Genomic DNA, 26,302 nt, shown 5'->3' with positions numbered 1-26,302 from the left:
CGCCGCCTTCCTCCGCGACCCTTTCACTACTAAAAATCTGCATATTCGTATTAAACTACTATAAAATAGTACGACATTTAATAGTTATTAATCCTGATTAATACTTTTAGTAAGTACTACAGATTTAATATAGAGATTGCATGCTTTTAACATAATTATTAACTAAATGTTATTAATTCTTCTCCCATTTTCGAAAATTCCAGAATTTATTCTAAATGTAATATCGCCGTCTTCCTCCGCGACCCTTTCACTTTTAAAAATCCGCATATAAAATAGTACGACATTTGATTGCTAATAACTCTGATTAACTCTTTTAGTGAATACTACAAATTTAATATAGAGTTTGTATACTTTTAACGTAACTATTAACTAAATTTTATTAAAATTTATTAGATGCCACTCCGACAGTTCCCTTGTTAGAGAATTTCAGAATTTTCTTTTTACACATGTGTTTACAGCAAATCATATTCTGTACAACTTATTACAATAGAAGTAATATTTTTGTAAAATATAAATTTAATAAAAAAATTTATTGTTATCATTATCATTATTAACTAGATTTCACAAATTTCTAAGTTTATAAGAATTTATTGTAAGTGAAAACAGATGTTTATTGTCACTAAATTATGCTGATTAAATTGATGAGATCAGCTCATCAGTCAGCTGTATTCCTTATCCCCATTTCATTAAGCTATCATTTCCATTTTTAAATCCTTTTTTTCATGGTTATACTGCATATTTGCACTTCCTGGAGATACAACCAAACTATTTCCAGAGATCTCAGCTTCTGCAGAGAACCTGAACAGATTTTTGAGCAGAGCTGTACATCACTATCACATATTTGAAAAGAAAAGAAAAATATAAAGAATAATTAAAATATCTTTTTTAGGATGTTAGATGCTAAAGTAACAATAATATTTTAGAATATCAATCTGTCTTTGAATGGAGTAGTAGTTTTTATATTTGTTTTATTTTGTTATTTTGTGATAAATAAAAAATAGTTAAATAAATTATTTATTTTCTGTTTTTTTTAATTGTGTAAACATTATTTAAAACTCAAATAATGATAAATGATCATATTATTAAATAATCAACATTTATTTATTTTAATCAATTTAGAATTAATATCTAATTGTAATATCTATTTGTAATCAAAGGTATAAAGTATATGTAAATGGAATAGCATTTATGTAATGTTATTGTAATATATAAATAAAACTTTTACAGACATTGGACTTACTTTATGCAATGGCTAATCCTGCAAATGTTCAAATTATTTGTGAAAAAATGATGGAATATTTGAGTGTGTCATCAGATCCTGTATCTCGTAAATCAATTGCAAATAAAATTTCAGAATTGGCATTTCAATATCCTTTTATAATTTTAACATATTTATTATTTAAAATTCAAATAATTGTGATGATTTTATTAATACCGTTTAAGAATCTTAAGTTCAACATTTTTGAAATAATAATCATCATACTTTAAAGTATTATTTTAGTAAATATTAAGATTAAATGAAATGGTATGGCTTTTTTAAGTACGAAATACTATATTTTAAGTAGCGAGTTTACTTTTTTAAAATTTATCTTTGTATTAAAAAGTCATATTTGATTTTTTTTAACTGTTTGTGCCCTGTGGGCATTAAGAGTGTCTTTTTAGCAAACTCACTATGTGTTCTGCCATGTCCACAATGGGATGGCTCGAAGGTGAGGGATGGGACTTAACAAGTCAAATTTGATTTAGTTTGATATGATGCAGATTACATTTTGCAAACATTATGTAAACAAATTCTAGTCAGAAAAATCAAAACAAAATATCTTTATTTTCACCTGACTAAAATATTTTGACCGGAAATAACGGTCAAAAACATTTGTAGTATTTTTTTAAATATTTTACTGATTATTTAAGGTTGAAGAGAGTGTAGTAAAATATTTTGTTTTGATTTTTCTGACGAAACTCCTGTATTTGCTAAATGAAAATTACACCAGTGTAATAAGTTCTATTAATAAACAAAGTCCAAAGTAGACAAGGATATAATCAAAAATGAATAAAAGTAAAGACATGGAGAGAAAAGAATTATAGTTAAAGAAATTTTAACAATTTATTTAACTATACTTTTAACAACTTTTTAACATATAGGAAATACCATAAAGTTATTTTCTTGGTTTTGGTCTTTATTTTAGTTTTTATTGTTTATTTCTCTGCTTTATAAAACAGATAAAAGATTCATAATGGATAAAGATTAAAAAAAGTTTTCTATAAAATGAAAAAAATATATATAATCTGAAATGATATTTTTATAAAAATAATGATATATTTATTTTTTAAAAAATGAAAATGTAAAGAGTTATATTTATAAATAATTCTTTTAAGAATTATATTTATAATGCATTTTAACATACATAAGAGAGACTATAAAAATTATATTGGTAGCTTCATTCTTTAACATTACTGCATCATCATTATTATAAAAAACAAGCAAAATATTTTATAGGATACAGATTATGTACACTGGATGAATATTTTCGAGTTCCTCCTGAGTCCTGCTTCAGATGAAGCTTGTTATTTCATTGATAAAACACAATCACAGAAAAATAAAAATTTGAATGTCCATTAAAAATCGAACCAATTTAAAAAAACAGAACATGTTGGAGTGCCTGCTTTAACTATATGAAATACAAAATAAAATGCCATGTGTCAGGGTGTAGTTTAGTTGTTGTAGGACCTCATACACATGAAGTCCTACAACAACTAAAACTATAGATATGGTTCATAAAGGGCCTGCCATTTATGAACCATTTGTCATCCGGTGTGAGTGCTCATTTTCATCTCATAAAAGCAATGGCTTTTGTAAACAAAATTAACTTTTTCTGGATAAAATACATATAATTTAAATTTAGTTGCAGGATTAGAATCATTTACAATTTGGAATTGAGTTTAAATGTCAATTTTAATACAGTATATCAAATGATTACTTGCATGGAAAATCATTTCATTTATCCAAATATCATTTATTGACAGCTTGATAACCAAGTGATTAAGATGTTTGCCTATCACTCTGGGGATCCAGGAATGAATCCAGACAGATTGAAAATCCTAGGAAATTATTGGGGATGGTCTGTCTCAAATATGTTGGGCCCCCATCCCTCACAACCTGTCTGGCCCATTGTGAGCCTGGCTGAAGTCGTGATGGGCTTGATAAAAAAAAGCCTTTTTAGAGTATTCAAGAGAGGAAGAATTCAAATATATATATATATATATATTTGAATTCTTAGAGGATATATATATCATATATTATTACATTTTTAAAATTAATTTATATAATAATATATGATTCTTAAAAATTTTCATATCAGCATAAGTTTAAAAAAATAAGCAATATAAAATTGATTAATTCAGAAATACTTTGTAAGTATAGAGAACTAAATAATGTATTTTTCAATTCCTGATGTAAACAGCCACATTTCTTCCAAATGACAGAGACTAAGCAATATTATCTGCTTAGTATTTCTGGATTAATCAATATTATAACCCAATCTATAATTAGTGAGATTTAAACATATATAAAATGTTTATAACAGAATATAAAATGTTTTAAATCATATAATACTGCCAAAATAAATTTAAAAAATTTTTGCTTATTTTAATAACATTTGACTATATTTAAAAAACTATTTAATATATTTAAATTGATATTCCATTTCATGATTGTTTGAGTTATTTTAAAATAAAGTTCAATGATTATTAGTATTTACTAGAAATTCCCATGTCAAGCATAACGGAATATTTTTTATAAGTAGAGATTGAAGAACTGAGAAGAGCTTTAAGTCAAACTTGAGATTGTGATGCTATTTCTGCAACCCTTGACAAAGCCATTCTTACTCAAATTTGCACAAGTCAGACTTCATGGCCTTTGGGATCTTAGTAGTTTTTATTCTTTTAGATCTAGAATTTATCTGACCACTTTTACTCTTATGCTTTCCCCTAAGTATTTTTTCAACAAAATAGTAAATCTTTTTAATTCCACATTGATAAAACAAAGATGAATTTTATGTACAATACATTAGTTAAATTAGTGATAACACTTTCTAAATTACAGGCTCATCAGATCATTAATTCCAGTTGGATAATAGAACATCACGTGGTCACTATGGAAAGATTTTTAAAAATTTGTTATAGAAGTGACACGATGCAGCTATCTTTCTTTGAAGTGTAAATTTTAAATTTAATGAAGTATATTTAAAATACGTCATTTGCCAAATTATTTAAAAGTGCAAGGGAAATTCTCTCCTTGAGCATGAATGTCACATTGTCACTGATGTCATGCACCATAGTGTGATCATTGATCTGAAATCAATAAGACATTTATTCTATAGCTAATATTTCTGCAAAATAAGTAACCTATACTTGCTGTCAGAACATAAAACGAATATAACCAAAATTTCATATGGATTGGAGAAAGATTTCAGGAGTTATAAGGAATTTACGCACACAAACACAGACAACAGTTTTTATATTAGTAAATTTTTAATGTTCTCTCTAATATGAAAATTAATTATTAATAACTTTTAATATTAATGAAACAGATTTTAGATTATTATAATAATGCAACTAGTTTTATTAATTAATAAAACATATTTATGTTAATATCTATAAATACTTTTTCTTTAACAAATACATGTTTCATCCAGATATGTCATGGCTTATTACAACTATAAATAAGTTGCTTTTTGTAGCAAGTGAAAATGTTCCAGTTGAAATAGTATATAAACTGATGGAAAAAATAAAAAATAGTTAGTGAATATTTATAATTTTTATTAAAATATTTTTATCATTTATAAATAATAATTTGGTGTAATAAAATTTTTTACTTAAAACATTAATTGAAAAAATCAGTTTCAAACATCTAAAATACTTTGATTCACTAACACAAGATGTGTTTCTATTTCAAGACTTGGTGGTATTTCATCTTTATTTAGTTGATACAGTTACGAGTACAATAACACGTTTCTAAAATACTGTAAAACCTGTGTAAACTGGAATCTCAGTTTCAAATTATTTTTTCTGTTTTGGCAGATTTCCATTTTGATCAGGTTTTAGTTTTTTTCATCTTTAAAGTACACAAGATAAATGTTAAGCAATTAATTTTGTATTTTATAGTAAAATCACTTTTATACACAGAAAATGTTATTAGGTTTAATACCAAAAGACTTACTAAGACATCTTGTGAACAAGCAGCCCAAGTTTATTACTTTCAAATATTTTCAGTCATGTTAAATGACCTTTCTCAAGAAAAAGAAATAAGAGAAAGCAAAATAAAAAATGGTAAAAATCGAACGCTTAGTACAAATGCAAAAAATGAACAGGCTTTTCGAATATTTTTGAATTAGCCTATAATCCGTTATAAGCTAATTCAAAATATAATCCACAACTTATGACGTCATCTTTACCATGCTGCTGATACTTTTGTCGATTCTCAAAAGTTGATTGCGAGGCCTTTATGGTTTGCTTTACAAATCTGCCAGGCTTCTGTGTAGTGCCGGTGCTTACGGTCTCGAACTACTTGCCAGTAGTCTTGCTTAGTCCCATTCGGCTTTGACGTCTTGTGTGTCTGCTAAAACGTAGGTGGCCAGCGCAGTGCACGGTTGTTCCTTTCTTATATTTCCTTGGTGTTCTGCTAACCTGTCCTTGATACATCTTCCTGTAGCTCCTATATACATTAATTTATTATGTCACCATGAGTCCGTAACGGGAATTTTATAGACACCGGAGAGTGTGTTTCTGTCTACTTCATCCTTATTGGATCTTAATAGTTGGTATGTGGTGGGGTTCTTTTATATAGGATTCTTTTGTTCTTGGCTTTTCCGATGCGTAGAAAGATATTACTCAGCGATGCGTTATAATCCATTGTTATAAATCCTTCATTATTGAATAAACTTCTCTTCTTACAGCATGTTTTGCTCTTGCTGGTAATAGCATTAACATTGATTCCGTACTTCCTGGCTAAGTTACATATATAATTCAGTTCATCCATTCTATCTTTTGTATTGTTACAATGCGAATAAACTCTTGCGATAAGCATTCGGAACACTGCCAGTTTATATACTGGAGGATTGTGAGAGATCCAAGGAATAAATATGGGGTTATATGTGGGCTTTCTGTAGACTTTAGTAGCAAACTCTCCTATGCTGTTAATTTGTATATAAAGATCTAAGAAATGTATGGTCTTATCATTTTCTTGTTCTAGCTCTATCTCTAGACTGAATCTATTGTCATTTATATCCTTTATAAAACTCTGTATGCTGGGTTTAGTGTTCCAGAATATAAGTTTATTGTCTACGTATCGAGCATACATCATCATTTGCGCTTCACACTTCGGCAGCACTGCGTTTTCTAGCATTCCTAGTATCGTTTCACTAAGCATACCTGCAAGGGGGCTGCTCATAGCTACCCCTATTTGTTGCGTGTAGGTAACACCTTTGAAGCTAAATACAGCAGAAAAAGTGGTAAGGTGTGCCAATTCTAAGATGTATTTTCTTTTCTTTCCTGGAGAAGGGATCTTGCTAAGTAAGATATCCCTTAGTTGACAAAAACATGGTTCCAGTTTAACGGATGGATATTAACGGATTCCATCAGTCAATATCCATCAGTTTAACGGATGGATATTGTTTTATTACCCTGTTTATTGTCCATTTACAGTTTTCTAAAACTAAATCAGTTTTTCTCTTTGATGGTATAATAAATTTAAAAATACCAAGAATAAAGTGAAAATTATAGTTTTAGGAAAAAACAAAAAATAACATTGATACCACCAAGATTAAAAACACCAACATCTTGTTTGTGAAATTGGTGCACTCCAACCAAGCCACCAGCCTCCCTACAAATGATGGGAACTCTAAGGGTTTTAAGTGATTTGCAATTTTCAACCTCAATTTTCTCATTTCATTTTGAGTATTACATCTTACTGCTTGGCACATGTCAGTCATTGGGAATGCACTATAACCTAACAGAGTTTGATCAAAATTGGTGACCCCAATGCAGTGCCATAACTAGGCAGGTGCAACAGGTGCACCCACACAGGGCCCACTTGAAAGAGGGGCCCAAAATGCATGTATTTGTTTTATTACTTTCCCAAACCTAATTAATTAAGGGGCCTAAATACAAATTTCTGCACAGGGCACAGGAATGGCTAGTTACGGCACTGCCCCAATGTCATGCCATCCCCTTGTAAGTTATTCTCTGATCTGACTTCTCAAGGAATTTTAATATATATTCTAAATGATCATTAGCTTTAATCACTGTGATTATCAAAATGCTAATCAATTTATTTTTTGAATACTCAGTACTAGTTAGTTACTAATTACTATATACTGTACAAGGCAAATTGGCAGTTCTTGTCATTTTCACAAATTACGTTCATTGCTTGTTTTTGAGAATTTATTTCTCAGAAACAAGCAGAATCAGGGGCAGAATTAAATATTTGATGTGACCCCTATTAATTTTAACAAAGCCTAATACTAACAAAGATTTTATGTCTATTTTTCCTTGTCATGTGACAAGGAAAAATGCAGACATAAAATGCAGTGTTCCTTTCTTTGACAAGACTCAAAATCATTCTCAGAATAGTTTTTTATGCTTAGTGTTGCCAACTTTTCAAAATCGCTGACCCAGACAGCAGGTCAGGTTTGTTCAAACAGAAGTTCCTGATGCATGTGCAATGTCATTTTACAATTCAAAGAATAATGTGCATGCCAGTTTTAAATCAGTTACAGTTAGGGACTAGGGACTTAAGTAACCTAAATTAGAAGTAACATAAGTAACCTAAATTAAGAAAGAACAGGTACAGATAACTTAGCTCGTAGACATGTACAATTGTACGCGAAAAAAAAAGAAGAAAAAAGGTCGAAGGTCGACAGGTTGCATGCCACTCGTCAACGTAAACAGATTAACATGGCAGAATTGCAGAAGATGAGTTTCAGGTTTCAGTGAGTGTGAGTTCTTTCGCTGTTAAAATAGTGTAAATTTGTAAAAATATTTGCAAGAACTTTGTTTCATTGTAATTTCAAAATTTCTACGAAATTCCAGGACAAAATTAATAGTTCACCCAGACAGTCCAGAAATTGACTCGCTGTCTGAGTGAAAACCAGACGGGTGGTAACACTAGTTAAGCTATACAATAACTGCTGTATATAATAGTGATTTACTTATTTGTCTATGAATGAAATCTTAATTTTCCACTTTAACCAGGTTATATTATGTTCTTACCCAAAAACCTCTTTCATTTCTGCATTGGAAAGGTTTCCAGCTTACAGTAAGATTTAACATAGTGAACCTTTGTTCTGAAGAATTTCTCCCCATTATTAGGTTACCATGTTTTTATTAGGTTCTGTTTTAAANAAAAGAAAAACTTTTATTTCTCAGTTTAAGCTGTATATAAGTAAGCTATTTTAACTGAAGTGAAGCATGTATTTTCAAAAATATACATAAAAGTCATGGCACTAGAAAGAAGCCATTAAAAGCATTTTTTCAAATATCTTTAAATCCAAATTATTTGGTATTTGTGATGTTTTCAACCATTGCTAGACAGCTGCAATTATTGACAAAAGAAAAAGCTGGTTTAAATTGTTTGAAGGGAGAGAGTTAAATTCATTTACTTTTTTGAACACAGATTGGTTTGGATTAAGTTGGTTTGTTTACATCCTCCATTATTCAGTACAAATACTATATTTGTTTGAGAAACTATCTATTAGTTACCTTTAAAAAAATCTTAATTACTGAAATTACATGTGAATTATTTTATTGATTTTTTTATAATTAACTTGATAATGACTTTTAATCAATGTTTATTATTTAATTTAAAAATGTATTTACTTATAAAATTTTGAAAAGTTAGAAAGAAAATAAATAAATTTAAAAAAAATGTATATAGTGATTTTCTACTCCTGGTTTTAAGAATTTATAACTGATGCTATATAAATAAATAAAATTAAGATTAATTTCTACTATAATTAGTTTAAAAACATATGAAATAAATTATTATGAACACTTACATAATTTTAGTTGTTTTTAAGTTTGATTTCAGGATATTGTTAATATAATGAAAATATTTATCATTTAAATTTCTCTTTACTTACATGAATATTTCATTAATGGAGTACTCAGATAAGTAAAGAAAATAATTTTCTTTTGTTAGATTTTTTCAAATTTTTTATGGATTAAATATTTTTAGAAAGTTAAAACAAAGTTAAGAGTATTTTACTTTTTTATCTGAATTTTCTTTTATAAAATGAGTGGTTTGGTTTTTAGAAAACTTAATATAGATGATTAATTTATTTAAGATTTTCGGAGAAATGTGGTGCTATTGTGAAACAAAATCCTCCAACAAGACACAAGAAAATTTATGTAAATTATTATCAAAAAATCTCATATATTCAGAAGAAATACAATTATGGATATTATCAGCAATGATTAAAGTGATTTTAAATTCTGGTTCTGTGTCTGAACAGATGAAATCTTTCATACAAAGGTATCAAGAGAATAAATATCAACTTATTCAACAGGTAAATATTTCATTAATAATTCAATTATTATTATTATTTAAAGCTGTTTAGTTTTACAATTTATAGAATTGTTGGAAGAATATAAAATAATGGGAATTGATAAATAGTGATTTATTTTATTTATTTATTTACAGTAGATCCCCCTATAAGACGGTACATACATTCCGTTCTTTATGAATCAATTTTGTAGGAATCATAGTTTACGGACTACGGCTGTTTGAAAGGTTTTCTTTCATAAAATTAATCGATTCTAGAGTAATTCGACTCAACATTTCCAAAATACGTATATTTTTTTGAAAATAATCCGTATAAACTACGTTATAAACAAAAAATTGTAGGATTGCTTACCGAGTGTTACCGTTCGACTACGCCCGTTGCTAAAGCTTGGTTTCGACGCGGAACAGCACATCAAACCGCAGCCGCGATTTCTGATATTATTTTTCTGCGAAAACTTCGTTGACCTTTGGAGACATCCTTAATATAAATAATTTTTATGGCCGTTAAATAAGAAATGTTTCTTTCACAAGAAATGTATAAAATTACAGTACTGGACAGACGATAGGTCGCCTAACTCGCCGTAGCGTGACGCTAGACGGCGAAAAATATATATTTAATTATAATAAAGTTACAATAAATTAAGTTAATATATAATTATATATACAGTACCTAATTTATATATAATTAATATATAATTATATGTACAGTACCTAATTTATATATAATTTATATAATACTGTCCAGACGATAGAAATCTCTCCGTAGCGTGGCGCTACGGACGGCGGGTAAGTAGTTCGGCTGCCCGATGACGTTTTACGTATTATAGGAGTTATTTTTACCGTTGTTTACGGATAATGCCACAATTTTTATAGGAATCATAACTATAGGAAACGGTTTTATAGGGGGATCTACTGTATTTATATCAATCAAGAAAAGACTCTTTTACATAACAGTGGTCAATTTTAATTAAATTTCTTTCTAAAGAAGCAAATTTTTTATCTAAAAATATGTATAGCTGAGTAAAATAAAAAGTTTATCATATTTTATATATTAATTATATAAAGGGGAAGCTGAAGTTTGCAACTTTTTTCCTAGAAGAAAAGACAAACTTTGTAAAGTTTTTTAATGACTCCTGCAGAAAGAACTGGAAAGAACATCTTAGATTAGTTTGTGAATCAGACCTACACCGCTAGCCATTAAAATTGCAACATCAAGAAGGAAAGCAAATAAAAAAAAGAAATTTATTGTACATAAACAGTATGGCACGAAGACAAAATGATTAAATTTGCAAGCAGTTTGGGGGTTTACAGGGGTGCGAAATTAGTAGACACAGTTGCCACCCCTGGCGGCTAAAACAGTCCTTATCTGGTTAGGCATGGAGTCGAGCTGGGTTTGAATGACAGAAACGGGCAACTCATTCCATGCTGCTTCAAGTCTATGCCACACTTCATCAACCGTATTAGCTGGAGAGGGGTGGCAGGCCAGTCTCTCAGCAACCCATGACCAGATGTTTTCAATTGGTGAGAGATCTGGAGACTGTGCAGGCCAGGGCAACAATTGAATACCCTCTGTATCGAGGAAAGTCAGAACACGACGTGCAACATGAGGTCTTGCATTATCTTGTTGGAAGATGGCATTTTGCAGGCCTTGAAGATAGGACACAACCACTGGACGTAAGATGTCAGAATTGTACCGATCTGCATTCAAATTACCGTTGATCCGAACTAGAAATGTGTGTGTCGTGTACCCATATCATCACACCAGGTGCAGGGCCCCTATGCCGATATCGAATGCAGGCAGGCAACAAGCGGTCTCCTTAGAGCCTCCAGACACGTATACGGCCATCAGAATGCTGCACGCAGAACCGGGACTTGTCTGAAAAGACGACATTGTGCCACTTCTGTATCCAGCTTTGTCAGTGGGTGCATCAGAGTTGCTGTCTCTCTCTATGCTGCATTGTCAAGGGAAGTCAAAGTAATGGTTGCCGTGCTGACAGTCCACGCTGCTGCAAACATCGTCACACCATACGAGTGGATACTGAACATGCTGCAAACAAGCTCATTTCCTGACTAATTGTCCATGATGTGGTTGTACGGTTTTGCACGGCTGACCTCACAATATGTCTGTCCTCTTGGGCGTTAGTCATGGGAGGTCATTGAGATCCTGCATGCTGTTCAGTAAGACCCTCAGCAACCTATCAATTCCATATTCGCATGACAGTGGTTGGATTTCAACTAGTGCGAGTGGCAATATCACGGAATAATAATCCACAGTCTCGATAGGCAACGATCCTGCCTCTATCAAATTCCGACACTTGCTGGTAAGCATTTCTTCTTATTCGAGGCATAACACTATATTCTTATGAAACCCCGACCTTACAAAGTGATTTCTGAATGAGAATTCCACTGCATGACTTTTCTTCTATGCAGTATTTCAGATGTTGTTTGTCCCTCCTGCATCGTCTAAATGCACTGAAATACTAATCATTTGCATATCCCAATCTCTTCTTCCTTTCATATGATTTTGATGTTCGTACGATCATTCCTTCCTGGTGATGCAATTTTAATGGCCAGCAGTGTATATAGCACCAGTGATCTGATTAGAAGCAAATTTCTTTAAGTGTTTCTTTAGTGGTGGGAAGAGAGGGATAATCTGAGGAGGCAGGGCCCAGCAAAGGATAGTCTATCAGTTCAAACCCCAAATCTTTTGTTTTCTGCATAATTTAATACTGTGGATAGAGTGAGCAAGTGCATTCATTGCCATTCAGAAAGAGTATCTTATGACTTAGCTTTATGTTGATGATCTGGTTCTTTTGACAAGGATTTTATCAAGATGACATTGATCTTATCTCAGAATATGGAAACCATGATTATTCCACACAATTTCTTATTCATTGAATGCAAAACTTCTTTGGCCTGGGAGGCTGACTATGATGCCATTCTGTGGATAGTTCCTTCTTGGATTTGTAGTTATACCAAGTGTATAAGCTTAAATCCACTGTTTGCTAGTAGATGATGTAAGCGAGCGTATTAAGTTACCATGATGACACCATATTGTTTTTTTGATGATTTTGATGTCTGTCAACATTAATCAGTGCACATCATCAGATATTTCATACAACAACATATATTTTTTTTTGTAATCATGTCTACTTTTGTGCCAGAAAAAGAGCATATGCGGCAAGCTTTGCTTTTCTGCTTTAATTTGAAGAAAACGGCTGCTGAAGCACATCGAATGCTTGTGGAGGCTTATGGAGACAGAGCTTTATCGGAAACCACGTGCAGAGATTGGTTTTGTCAGTTCAAAGATGGAAATTTTTACCTGAGCAACAAGAAGCGTGAAAATCAGCCCAGGAAGGTTGAGGACCATCTACTGCAGGCTCTTTTGGATGAGGACGATACCCAATCACAAAAAATGCTTGCCGAGCAATTGGGTGTTACTCAACCGGCCATTGGGTGTTACTCAACGGTGTTACTCAACCGTGCCAATCAAAATGGGTGCCGCATGAATTGAACGATAGGCAGATGGAGCGACGCCAAAACACATGCAAAATCTTGCTCTCCAGACAAAAAAGAAAGTCGTTTCTGCATTGGATTGTAACTGGCAATGAGAAATGGATATATTTTGAGAATCCTAAATGCAAGAAATCATGGGTTGATCCATGCAAACCATCAACATCTTTCCCAAGACCAAATCGCTTTGGACAGAAGACAATGCTGTGCGTTTGGTGGGATCAGCAGGGTATTGTCTACTATGAGCTGTTGAAACCTGGTGAAACTGTCAATGCTCACCGACTGATCAAATTGCACTGTGCTCTGCGTGAAAAAAGGCTGGATTATCAGCAAAGACACGACAAGCTGATTTTCCTCCACGACAATGCACCATCGCATGTGTCAACATTGGTCTGAAACTACTTGGAGACACTCAACTGGGATGTGCTACCCCATCCCGCTTATTTACCAGACTCTTGCCCCTTCCGACTATCACCTCTTTTCATTGATGGGCCACGCGCTTGCTGAGCGGCACTTCGATTCTTACGAAGACGTCCGAAAATGGCTTGATGAGTGGTTTGCCTCGAAAGAGAAGAAATTTTTTTGGCATGGTATCCACACATTGCCTGAGAGATGGAACAAATGTGTCACTAGTGAGGGAAAGTACTTTGAATAAATTTGTTTTTGCTTTCTAAGAAAAAAAACGTGTGTTTTTCTGACTAAAAAAACAGCGGATTTAAGCTTATACGCCTATGTAGAACCATATGGTTGATGATCATGGATCCACCATGGTCATCAGGCTGACCACAAAGTATTCAGCACCAGCACAGAATCATGCCAAAATGTCCTAGGAGGTGATTATATGATTCTGCTTTTAGTCTGCATTTAGAAATTTCAAGATCCATTAATTCAGTTTATCAAATTTGCCTTTTCAGGGAAAAATCTTGAACTTTTAGAATTCTTTTGTAAGCAAAATTAATGAATCAATGAATTCATTAATTTTGAATGGCTTAAACATATGCAAATAGAATTATTTTATATTGTAAATATTGTATAAAATGAGGTATTGTTACTCTTTTAATATAAGATGGCTTCATTAGTAAAAGATTCCCCCATCTCTGAGTTGGATACAAGTTTTTTTAATACATGGATAATAAACTTATTTTTATTTGAATGACTTATAAAATTTCTTGAGAAATACTACAAGAATTCTGTTTTTTAGAATTTTATATTTTATAAAGAATACTGTCTAAAACAAAGTGATAATCCATTAAAACCATTAATTTTAATTTACAGGATATAATTTTGATTTTCAATGTAATAGTTTATAATTAAAAAAAATTCTATTATCTCTCTACAAGTTCCATAAAATTACACAAAATCATTTTACTTACCATGGGAAGAATTTTGACTCAAACCTTTTTTAGATAAAATTTTAAACAGCTTGATACATTTGTATTATGTTTCTTGAAATTCTTGATTGTTATGTTACCAACCATAACAGCTTTAGCAAGAAATATTTCTACTATTTAGAAATTCCTGGCTAAAGCTAGGTTCACATTAGCATATGCACTGTTATGAAGTGGATACAAACTGCCAGTTTGTCTCTTTTCAGAAAATATATGACCAGTTTGTTAGGAGTTGAGAACATCTCAACTTTTCCAGACTTCAATTTGTTTGACCAATCAACTTTTCACTAGTGTTTCAAAGCTTTTTAACCATTCCATCCTAACTTAATTTGTGTCATGTACTACAATGTGGACAATATTTCATTTTTTTCATTTGTAGTGATTCATATGACAGCATAAACTGAGCTTAACTCAAATTTTCTCTTTATTCATATGATATAGAGAAAAGTTCAAAAATTGTCAGTTTTTTAAATATAAAATGTGTTTTTATATATTTGAAAATTATATTTTTTTATTTTAAGTTTCTCTTTTAAGTTAGATAACTATTATATGATTATTTAATTTGGAAGATATATCATTTAGTCAATTTGGAAGGCTAACTCAAATCTGGCAAGATTGATAGATTTGGTTTCTCAGTTTTAGCTGCACTAGAATTATTTAAACAATTATTAATGTTTTTCAATGGCCTAATAAGCAACATATAAACACTAGATTTTAGTTTTGCTTCAAGCAATTCTAAATTTTCTGAATTTAATCTAGCTTATTAATTCATTAAAAATATCAATTTATGGCTAGATATATGTTTTCAATACCTTATTATTATTATTATTAACTTACTTCAGTCATTAGTATTAGTAATCCAGTATAATTTGGCAAATTATTAATGTTTTTATAAACTTTTTTCTCATTTCAGAAAGTTAAAGAAATTTTGAGAATTATTGAAAACATTCAAAATATTTTGCCATTATGTGAACAAATAAGGAAAGAAAAAGTATATTAAAATTTGTATTTATATTATAATGTACTTATAGTAAAAATAATAGTTTTTAAAAATATATTTAATTTTATGCATTGTTTATGTTATATTTTGATTTGATTTATGCAATAAAAATTGAATATATCATATTTAAAAATCATTATTTCCTATTTTTTTACATTTAAAAAAGATTTTGTGTACATTTGCAGTGTAATTGTAATGGTGATACTATATTTTAATTTACCTCTGCTATGCAGTTATTTGCTTTGCACTTTCAAACCTTTCAGTTCATCTTCAGGCAATCTGTTCTCATAGGGGTCTGCAGCCTTTCACTGAGAAGGGTTAAGTGAGTTGTAAAAGACAAGACTGGGGGGTCATATACAAAAGTTATAGTCAAAGATTAAGATTTTTTATTTTTGGATAACAATGAATATAAATCCATATGATCCGTATGAAGTTTGCAACCTCTTTTTCAAAAGAATGTCATCAGAATTGAGAATAAATTATGGCATCCATTATTACAATTTCCTTTAGATATTTGTCAGATGGTGGTGTTTGATTGTTTAATTTTATATATTTTATTTTTGTAAATGTTGATTTGCAAAGATACAGTATATAGAAACAAAAATAAAAAATGTCTCCTGTGCAAACTTCAAATGCTTTTAAAATGCTTTTAACAGCAAACAAATGCTTTTAAAATTTTTTTTCTTGCTGAGATTTTTAAAAATTTAAGAAATTTCTTTCTTTAAAAAGGTTTTATAAAAAGTGTTTATGGCAAGATCTATTAATTCTAGTTGGCTTTTCAAAAGTTTGTACTTTGAACAGTAGTGTAATTAGAAATTTTAGTCTTTTGCTTACAATAGTTACAACACCAGCTTTGAACTAGTTTGAATGTCAAGGATAAAACATGTCATTGAAAACAGGCTATGTGGACTGAATAAATATACTTTGGGGCCATATGCAGTAGGTTGGAGATCCATGTCTTAAATTTTTTAATTCCCCCAATGCTTCTTCTATATATTTTAATGTTTCATTTGGCCCACCAATGGCCAAGCAGTCTTTGTATTTTGAACACTGGGTGTTTGGTTGTGGGTTTGCGGGCCTCACTTGGACAGGCTGGCCACATGGAGTTTTCCGGATTTTCTCCATGTCTGTAACACCTAAATAAGGGCCAATTTCCCTTAAAAAGACCTCCCAGAAGACATCCCCCTAGGCAGATTGCCCAAGTGTTGTGTTGCCATAACTTAACAAACAAACAATGTTTCATTTAAATAACTCTTTTAAGTTCAGAAAAAACTCTATAAAGCAGAAGCAAGTCAAAATTGTAAAATACCATATGACTTTGTTTTATGCAGGTGTTCATGTCAGTAGGTATCATGTAAAATGAAATTTTGTCAAATTTGTGCTCTATCCCAAGTAGTCCCAAGTGATATCATAAGCATTTATGCAACCATTTACAGTTAACAGAAAAACACTAAAATGGGTTTGAAATGTTTTATTTATATTTTCGCTATAATGAATACTATTTTAGTCTGATGTTTCTGTTGAGGTTCAAATCTTGTTGTCATCAGGTGGTGCTGTACACCCACTTTGTTTACACACATACACACACAAGAATGAGATCCCTTTGTTTAGACCCACTTTATTTCCCTTTTGGTTACACCAAGGACAACAGTAGACTAACTATGTAGTTTTATGTTTGTATCATGCCTTCTTTGTTTGTAGTTAATAAAACAATGGGTTATGGGCCCAGACTACACTCAAAAGCAAAGTAAACCACTTTCGGTCTTTTTAAATGAAAATTGTGTTGATCAGGACAGTCATTGAGAAGAAAGAAAAACATGACTTCCATAAGAGTAGATCCTCTGGATAGAGAAAATTTTGACACATGGAAGATTGAAATTGAAGCTTTATTAATAAAGAACAATCTTTGGGGCTATGTCAGTGGATCAAAACAAAGACCATCAGAAGAAAACAAGATTACAGTGTGGGAGACCGATGACTCAAAAGATAAGTCAGAATTAATTTTGTCAATAAGTCCTTCCAGTTAAAGCAAATTAAAGACTTAAAATATTGAAAGTGGTTTGGGAAAAATCCATGATATACTGTATATCAGTCAAAAGATCCTGCTCAAAAAGCAAATTTACTCAAACAACTAACATTGACTAAAATGAAAAGTAGCCAATTATTTGAATAGGTTCTTTGACCTTGTGGATAAACTATGTGATCTTGGCATGGACATTAACAACAGCCTGTTAACTGTTATATTGTTATACAATTTCAAAAATTTCTGGTGTGCAATCAAATTGTGAAACAATCTATTGAAACTGGAGTCAATACAGATTAAAATAATTAGAGAGAGTGACTCCAGATATGGAAAAAATCTACGGATTGTAGTAGTGCCCTGATTTTGAAAAACCATTACAATACCAGGAAATCTAGGAATAATCCCACCAACTCTAACGAAACTAAATTTCAACGAAAGTGTTTCAACTGCAAAAGATATGACCATAGAGCTTCTGAATGTGACTCAGATATGAGAGCAAATCAAATGAACTTAGTAGCATTCCATTCAGTTTTATCAAGTACTGAGAACAAAGGTATATCAGGAGGGCTGGTGCTTCACATATATGCTCCTCTTGTAATGGTTTTCACAATATAGAGTACATCCGCAATAGGAAATTGTGCCTAGCAGATAAATCAGAAACCAATGTAACAGCAACAGGTCAAGTTAATTTAAGAGTTAGCAATGACAAAAGTGACAGAACATTCACACTACCATATATTTACCAAAGTTTAGTACAAATTTGATGTCGGTAGCAAAGATTACTGACAAAAGCTTTAAAGTCATTTTCCTTAAGAATAAAGCCAAAGTGGTAGACAATGCAGGAAAGACCAATCAGATCCAGCTCATTAGGAGGAACAAACCACTTCATTACATATATCAATGATAAATCAAGGTGGACCAAAGTGTAAGATGGCCGATCCGGGGGAGAAAAGGGGCTTGAAACCCACTTCTCGGCACCTGTGTAAGGATGCCGTCTCTTAGGTGGGATCTATTAATCCCGCGTCAGGATGGACCTAAGGGAAGGTTGTATGTGGGCAGTGACGGAGGAGGCAAATGACGACAAGTGTTTTACACAAGAAAGCCGTTTATTTGTTAACATATATGCTTACATCGGCAATCGACAGTCCTTCACTAGTTTCTTCCCTCGAAGATGCGGAGTGTGAGAACTTCGGCGTCGGTCGTAGCCCCGGGGCGGACGAGATGCTGTTGCTGATCACGGCGGACGATCGGAAGATATAAGCGGCGGAGTCCACAGTTCCTTTGCGACGACACACCACAATAGAAGTCACTACCTTTCGTGGAGTCGGAGGAGAGCCCCCCTGACCTCGGATTTCGGATTTTTATAGTTTTTCTCTTCCACTATTCGGACTTCCGATTGGCCCTTCATCCCCTTTCTCGCTTCCCGATTGGTCTCTCTTTTGTTTTGGGATAAACTGAGACCGCCTCAGGTCACGAGAAAGGTCCGATTCCAGGTGTCTGCTCGACGCCGTTCTGTCGATTGTTGACAAAATTGCAAGACTCGCGCTCATAATTTAGCTCCGTTACTCGCGATTTCTGTCATCTGGGTACTCGAACGATCATATGCAATGATTTATCTCTCTTAAATCTTTCCGTCTTTTCAGAAATTGTTTCCCTAGATTGACTGTTTATGAGAGCGGGGGTCAAAGTTCTACCTGCATATGACCACTTGTCTCTGAATTATAACTTTTCATTCTGACATTGACAGTTCGTTTAACACGTGTTCGAGTAATCCGAGACTCGTTGTCTACATTTTGTGCCGCGTTGTTTAAATTATGGGATTTTCCTCTCCCTCTCATAATTAATCTATCGTTATTATTTAATCATAGGAATATCGCGATTTACATGATTCGGACCTCGGTTGGGTCTTCACAAAAGTGAGATTTCTAAAGGTGGAGAGTGAAGCTTTGAAAGTGTTCAAAAATCTTAGGAACGTGGTTTAGAATCAAACAGGTAGAAAAATATAGAAACTCCAATCCAACAATGGTAGTGAGTTTCCCTCCCGTGAATTCTCTAGCTTCCTTCAAAAAAAATGGAATCCAAAGGAAGTTGAGCATACTTCATATCCCCCAGCAAAATGGTGTTGCAGAAAGGATTAACTGTGCTCTTCTCAATATGGCAAGGTGCATGTTAATTGATTCAAAACTGCTAGAAAAATTTTGGGCAGAAGCTGTATCTACAGCATGTTATATAAGAAATAGTTGGCCTTCAAGTTCAATTAGTGGGGAAATTCTCTTTATGATATGGTCTGGAAAACGACTGACTGTTTCGTACTTTATATCTTTTGGATGTAGGGCATTGAATAAAATGCCAAACAAAAGCAAATTTGAGCTTAGATCAGAACCCTGTTTGCTAGTTGGTTATTCAATGGGAAATAAAGCTTATAGAGTCTAGCTTTCCAAAGAAAAGAAAGTGCATATCACTCACAAATTCATAAGTGAAGCCGAATTGAAAGGTTTTGGGAGTAATAAAGATACTGACCATGACAACAGACATAAGAACATTAGAATACATCCTATCTGATGATCAGCAAGGCCATCATAATAAATCAATGGATGAAGAACTTCCAACTGAAGAAATGAAGTCTGTAAAGGCTGACTGCCAGGAACAGGAAGCAGTAACATAGCAACATGCAACCAGAGGTAGAGGAAGACCAAAAATAATCAGATCAGGCAATAGAGGAACACAGCATAAAGAATATAATGTCATGTCTGACCATTTGGAGGAAGAGCAAGGTGAAACAGTTCCTTTGCGAGAGGACAATATCATGGGAAGTGCAAAAACTGTCTCTGTTGTGCTTTCAAGTGTAGAAGCCGAATATATGGCATTGATGGAAGGGTAAAAGGAAGCTATAGACCTCTGAAGGATCCTTCATGAAACAGGGAAGCCAGTGACCTCGATAACTCTAAATTATGATAGCCAGGGTGCTCAGTGTTTGGTGAAAAACCTTATATACCGTGCATAGACCAAATACATCAATGTAAGGCATCATTTTATTCATTTTACTCTCGAAAGAGGAGTGATCATCAAATACCTACCAATAAGTGAAATGTTGAAGGATATCTTTATGAACACTTTAACAGGGAAAAGCACTGTTTCTGTTGTCATGGAATTGGACTTTCCTGACAGGGAATGATGTTTTCAATTTGAGAAGAAGTGTTACATTTCAAATCTTGTTATCTCCAGGTGGTGTTGTACAGCTCTTTGTTTAAACCAGGGTTGTTCAACCTTTTTTCCTAATGGGCCAAATTAGAAATTTAGGTATATTCAGTGGGCCATAAAGGTACTTTATATAATTACAGTAGAGAATCAATTATCCGAATCAATTGGGGACTGGGGTTGTTCGGAAAATCAGTTTTTCAGATAACTGATTATGTACAAAAAAATATATATTAACCTGTCCCATGATGAAATTCATTCAAATCCTGATGCGTCCTTAAGTGCCCTATTTTTGTTGGTCTGCCTGGCATGCACTCCAACAAAAATAATATTGGAGTAGCCCAAGACATAGCCAAAGATTGTAACACCACAGCACTAGTGGAATTTTAAATTTGCCAACTGGAAAGCTTTCAGTTAATTGATGTTTCGGTTGATCAACATTCGGATAATCAATGCTCTACTGTATACTTTAAAATTTGATATTCACATTTTGAACTTTTTAAAGGTTCAAAATGTGAATATCAAATTTTAGTAATAAATATATATAATTACAAAACATAACTGTATTATTTACAATAAAAAACAAAATTATACTCATGCAAAATAAAAATAAACTCAATACAATTTTTGACATTGTCTTTCTTTTATATATTGTTAATATCTGCTTTTATGGTACTAGTCTTAATTCTAAGAATGTTAGTTAAATGGGAATCACTCAACCTATTTCTTTCGGCAGTTTTGATGTTTTTCATGGACAAAAAGAATTTTTTACAACAGTATGTACTAGTCTACATGCATAACAGTTTTCTAGATAAATTGACAATTTCACCAAATTCATTGAAAGAATGAACTTCTTTATAAAATTCAAGAAGGGAAGTTCTTTATGATAAGTTTTCAAAGATTCCTTGCTTTGAAGTTCAATGAGTTCTAGCTGGTATTCAACTGGTGCATCCACATAATTAAATAAAAATGGATCATTAAACAATTTTAACTCAATTTCTATTTTTCTGAAGTCAGAAAATCTGGTTATTACATCTTTAAATAAAACTAAAAAATATAGTAAATTATGTGAAAAGTCCATGGAAAATTCTTCTTTCCTTTTTAATAAATTCTGAAAATACAGAATTTTACACAGCAATTTTATCATGACAAATAAGGCAGATAATATTATTGCATTTTTTGATTATGAAATATTTTTATGGCCAAAAGATATTGAATTTTTTTGTTTTTTTCTGTTATTTTTTTCTTAGTATTAGATGCCATGTCCAAATGCTGGATTATTAAAAATATAAATTTAAACTTGATGAAATAATTACAAATATAATTGGAAGTTGAAAACATTTAAATTATTATGTTAGCAAAAGAAAGATATAGATAGTTTTATGCTTGTATTATATACCTGTAATTAGAAAGAATGTCAAAGTGAAGAGACTAATTTATTCTTTATTTCTATAAAGAAGAAATTAGCCCATTCCACTTTGACATTGGGCTTAGCCTTGAGTCACTAAAAATGGCTGACATTATTTTGAAAAGAGGGATTATGTGTCTTTTTCATTTGCCTGATGAAAAGGTACCATTCTTTATCACTAAAAACATCACTTCATTAGAAATATCATTGAAACTGAAACAATCAAAATGACAGACCATATCACCAACTTTTTTGATTGGTCAGTTACAAATTATGTCATTATGATATCAAAGTGTATCCAGTGAAATCAGAATAATTTTTATGACATACTTTACCAAAATAAATGAAAATGTACCTAAAAAATTTAAGGTGCAGTGGGGTGCAGGTTGGTCATTCCTGGTTTAGACCCACTCTCTTTTTCCCTTTGGAGTTCATTGATGATTGTGGTAGATCAACTTTGTAGTTTTATGTATGTCTCGTACCTTTGTTTGTAGTCTATATATCTTAAGTCAATAAAACAACAGTTTCTAATATACAAAACAAAACTTTATCACACTGTATCAAGTACACTACTTGAGAAAAATATGCGCAGATCAAGATATTCACCATGATAGCATTCAGTAGTTTTTTGTGTTTGGGATGTCAGAAGCTGAAGAAGTACTGTTTGATGATTCAGTGGCATAGGAATGGATTATCCTAACCATTTTCCATCAGTGAAAACACAAATCTTCATATATCAGTTTCACATAAAACAAAATCTTACTATAGTTGGAATAATATAGAATTAAAGTGTATGAAATTATTACTTTTTTGTATAAGAATTCTTTTTGTTTTACATTTTTTTCTTTAGTAATAATAAAATTGATTTAATCAATTAGAGATTATGTTCCTTGAAATTTACAAATATTATTTTTTGTTTAGATAGATCCAACGTTATCTTTTGTAGATAGCTTTGTTTGTGAAGCATTAGAATCAGGTGCAGCACCTTACAAGCCCGAAAGCATTCTTAATTCATTGCAGGCTCCAACAGAATCAGGTAATTTATTATAGNAGGAATGGATTATCCTAACCATTTTCCATCAGTGAAAACACAAATCTTCATATATCAGTTTCACATAAAACAAAATCTTACTATAGTTGGAATAATATAGAATTAAAGTGTATGAAATTATTACTTTTTTGTATAAGAATTCTTTTTGTTTTACATTTTTTTCTTTAGTAATAATAAAATTGATTTAATCAATTAGAGATTATGTTCCTTGAAATTTACAAATATTATTTTTTGTTTAGATAGATCCAACGTTATCTTTTGTAGATAGCTTTGTTTGTGAAGCATTAGAATCAGGTGCAGCACCTTACAAGCCCCAAAGCATTCTTAATTCATTGCAGGCTCCAACAGAATCAGGTAATTTATTATAGTACTCAAATAAAACCAATTATTTAGAAATAAAATTATCACATTTTATTTGTTTTATATTAAATAATTTTACTTGAATTTATATATCAATTACAAATAATTTACTTTATTTATATTAACACTTTCAGTGTGGCTACTGTGTGAGATATGGGAATGAGCTTCATAACAAAGTTTCCCCATAATTTTTTTTCATTGAAGTTATTACACTATTATTATTACATAATTTAATGTTTAGTTCTTTTAAAATATAAATACAAATAAGCAAAAACATCACAATTATTGTGATTTAATGTATATTTTTGTGGAGTGCTAATTTACATATTTACTGGAATGACATATAAATGAAACCAAAAACTAAAATTCTGTTGCACACATCAACAATCAACAGAATGAAAATAAACTATTACCCAAACAGAATTGAGTGTGGAATTATAAAAAAAGGCTAAAAACATTGATTTTTGTTTTGTTTACATTAAATTCAAATTAAATTATAAATGATCAAATTATAAATGATCAAATCTGTATCAACAAATTCTTACTTATTACATATCAAATTAAATGGGAGAAAACAATCTTTAACATATACAAATAATAAAAACCATAGAGTTATTCCTTTTCAAATGAGTGTGACTTTTAAAAACAGTCAACAATGGTTAGTCCAAAGAAACATGACACCTAAAACACATCAGTCCCAAAAGTGTTAATACTTTTTTGTACTCCCTTTGAAATTCATCAAAATTAGATTTATTTTTGATTTAGATTTGATATTTTTGTAAATAGTCGAAAACTTCAATTATGAAGAATTATATCCTGAGTTATTACAGAAATTGTATTAATATGCAAATAAGTAGGATAACTCAAAATTACCACCAAAGGGCCTGAAGCAGTTAAAGAATGGATAAGGACAGTATGGTGAGAAGAATTCTTCGAGTTTTTAATGTAAAGTTGTCAGAACCTACAACAGCAGGCTGACACTTGATCGTTTTTAATATTGTGACCTCTCTTTTTACTTGTTTACCTTTGTTTTTTAAGAAGTTATTCTTCAACAAAAAACCATGTTAACTGTTACTTCTGGTGTTGTATAAAAAGGGATTAAGATAGACTCGAAAATTTGATATTTTTGTAAATAGTCGAAAACTTCAATTATGTAGATTTATTATATTATTGTAAACATAGTAAAATATATTTATTAGGGGAATATTGTGAGTCATTAAAAAAATAAAAAAATATTAGTACAGTAGACCCCCTATAACACGTAGATACATTCCACGTTGTACAAATTTCACGTTGTAGGAATTCTTAAATACATGAGCCAATCACAGCCCAACACGTGTGAAGTTTACGGACTATGGCTGTTTGAAAGGTTTTCTTCCATAAAATTAATCGATTCTAGACTAATTCGACTCAACATTTCCAAAACACATATAATTTTTTGGGAATAATCCATATAAACTATGCTATAAACAAAAAATTGTAGGATTACTTACCGAGTGTGCACCGTTTGACGTTGCTATTGCTTAAGCTTGTTTTTGTCACGGAGCAGTGCACCAAACGGCGGCTGCAATTTCTGATAAGTTATTTTTCTGCAAAAAATTTGTTGACCTTTGGAGACATCATTAAAATAAATAATTTTTATGGCCATTGAATAAGAAATGTTTCTTTCACAAGAAATGTATAAAATTACAGTACTTTATTAGACTTACGGTACCTAATTTACATACTGTACAGACGATAGTAAACTCAACTTACTCGCCTAAACTCTCCGTAGCTTGTAAGTAGTTCGGTTGCTCGTCTACTATTAGTCCAGATTTGACCAATCCTGTCCTGACACAAGTCGGCGACGACGTTTTACGAGTCCCTTTTAGTGTCTTTATTTGAATACTGTTGCAATTTTTTTGCCACGTTATAGGAATCTCTGTTATAGGAACCCGCGTTATAGGGGGTATACTGTAGTAGGAAAATGCAACTTTAAATCATTTATTGGATTTACTTTTATTGATTCTGGTCAATTATTTCATAACATTGTATTTCAGTTATTGAATATATGCAACTGTGAAGTGTTTATTATTAATGTATCAAGACCATCTGAAGATGCAACTGTGAATGGCTAGATCAGATCTTTTTTCTTAGATTAAACACAGTTATTATAAAACATAAATTATTATAAATCATGCAAAATATTTTTAATACATTTTTTTTTAAGTTTTCTATTCCTCTTAATCACTATTTGTGGAACAATATTTATACTTTATGAAAATAGTGCTGAGTACCAACATTTATACATAAGTCTACTGTATACTGACAATACAGGATTTGTGCAGCAAATAATTTTCAGTTTTTAGATTAGTATCAAAAGGGGTTGGGCCAAGAAGAAGCAAAGTGAAGGAGGATGGGAAGGTTGAGCCTACTCATGAGAGGTAGAATGAACAGAGTAAAGAGGATTTGTATGGAAGGTTGGCCCCTCACAGAGTTGAATTGTCATGAAATTTCTGTTATGAATAGTTTATGTTGAGAACAAGTGAGCCAGGCCTATAGGGCGAGTGAACAAAGTGAACTACATAATCATGAAATTGGAATTTTTTTCTGTGGGACATTCAAAAAAATTGTGATGTTCAACTGATGTAAAAGCAATTTTTTTTTCTGTTCAATTTAAATGGAGAAGATTCGAAAGAAAAGTTTTTTGTGTGTTTTTGTGTGAATAAAAACTGATTTTTTTCCAATTAATTTGAGTGTGGAAGGACATTTTGAAAAGGACCCAAATTTAGTTTCTTAGGAAATTCTCACTTGGAATTAGAC

The 26,302-nt window shown here is 31.5% G+C and overlaps 1 protein-coding gene across 1 annotated transcript in view; it reads left to right on the top strand.

Moving 5' to 3' along the window:
• Positions 1-26,302, top strand: part of LOC111625705 (AP-4 complex subunit epsilon-1-like) — a 56,510-nt gene that overhangs the window by 10,176 nt on the left and 20,032 nt on the right. Inside the window, exons 4-6 of the mRNA XM_023368923.1 lie at positions 9,342-9,563; positions 15,374-15,451; positions 23,011-23,125. Of these exons, the coding sequence (XP_023224691.1) occupies positions 9,342-9,563; positions 15,374-15,451; positions 23,011-23,125 (415 nt within the window). The remainder of the gene's footprint in view (positions 1-9,341; positions 9,564-15,373; positions 15,452-23,010; positions 23,126-26,302) is intronic.

The sequence above is a fragment of the Centruroides sculpturatus genome, unplaced genomic scaffold (assembly GCF_000671375.1).
Source record: "Centruroides sculpturatus isolate CEXI.00-Female unplaced genomic scaffold, Cexi_2.0 scaffold78, whole genome shotgun sequence".
Classification (NCBI taxonomy): Eukaryota; Metazoa; Arthropoda; class Arachnida; order Scorpiones; family Buthidae; genus Centruroides; species Centruroides sculpturatus.
This window is presented reverse-complemented; position numbering and strand designations above follow the sequence as displayed.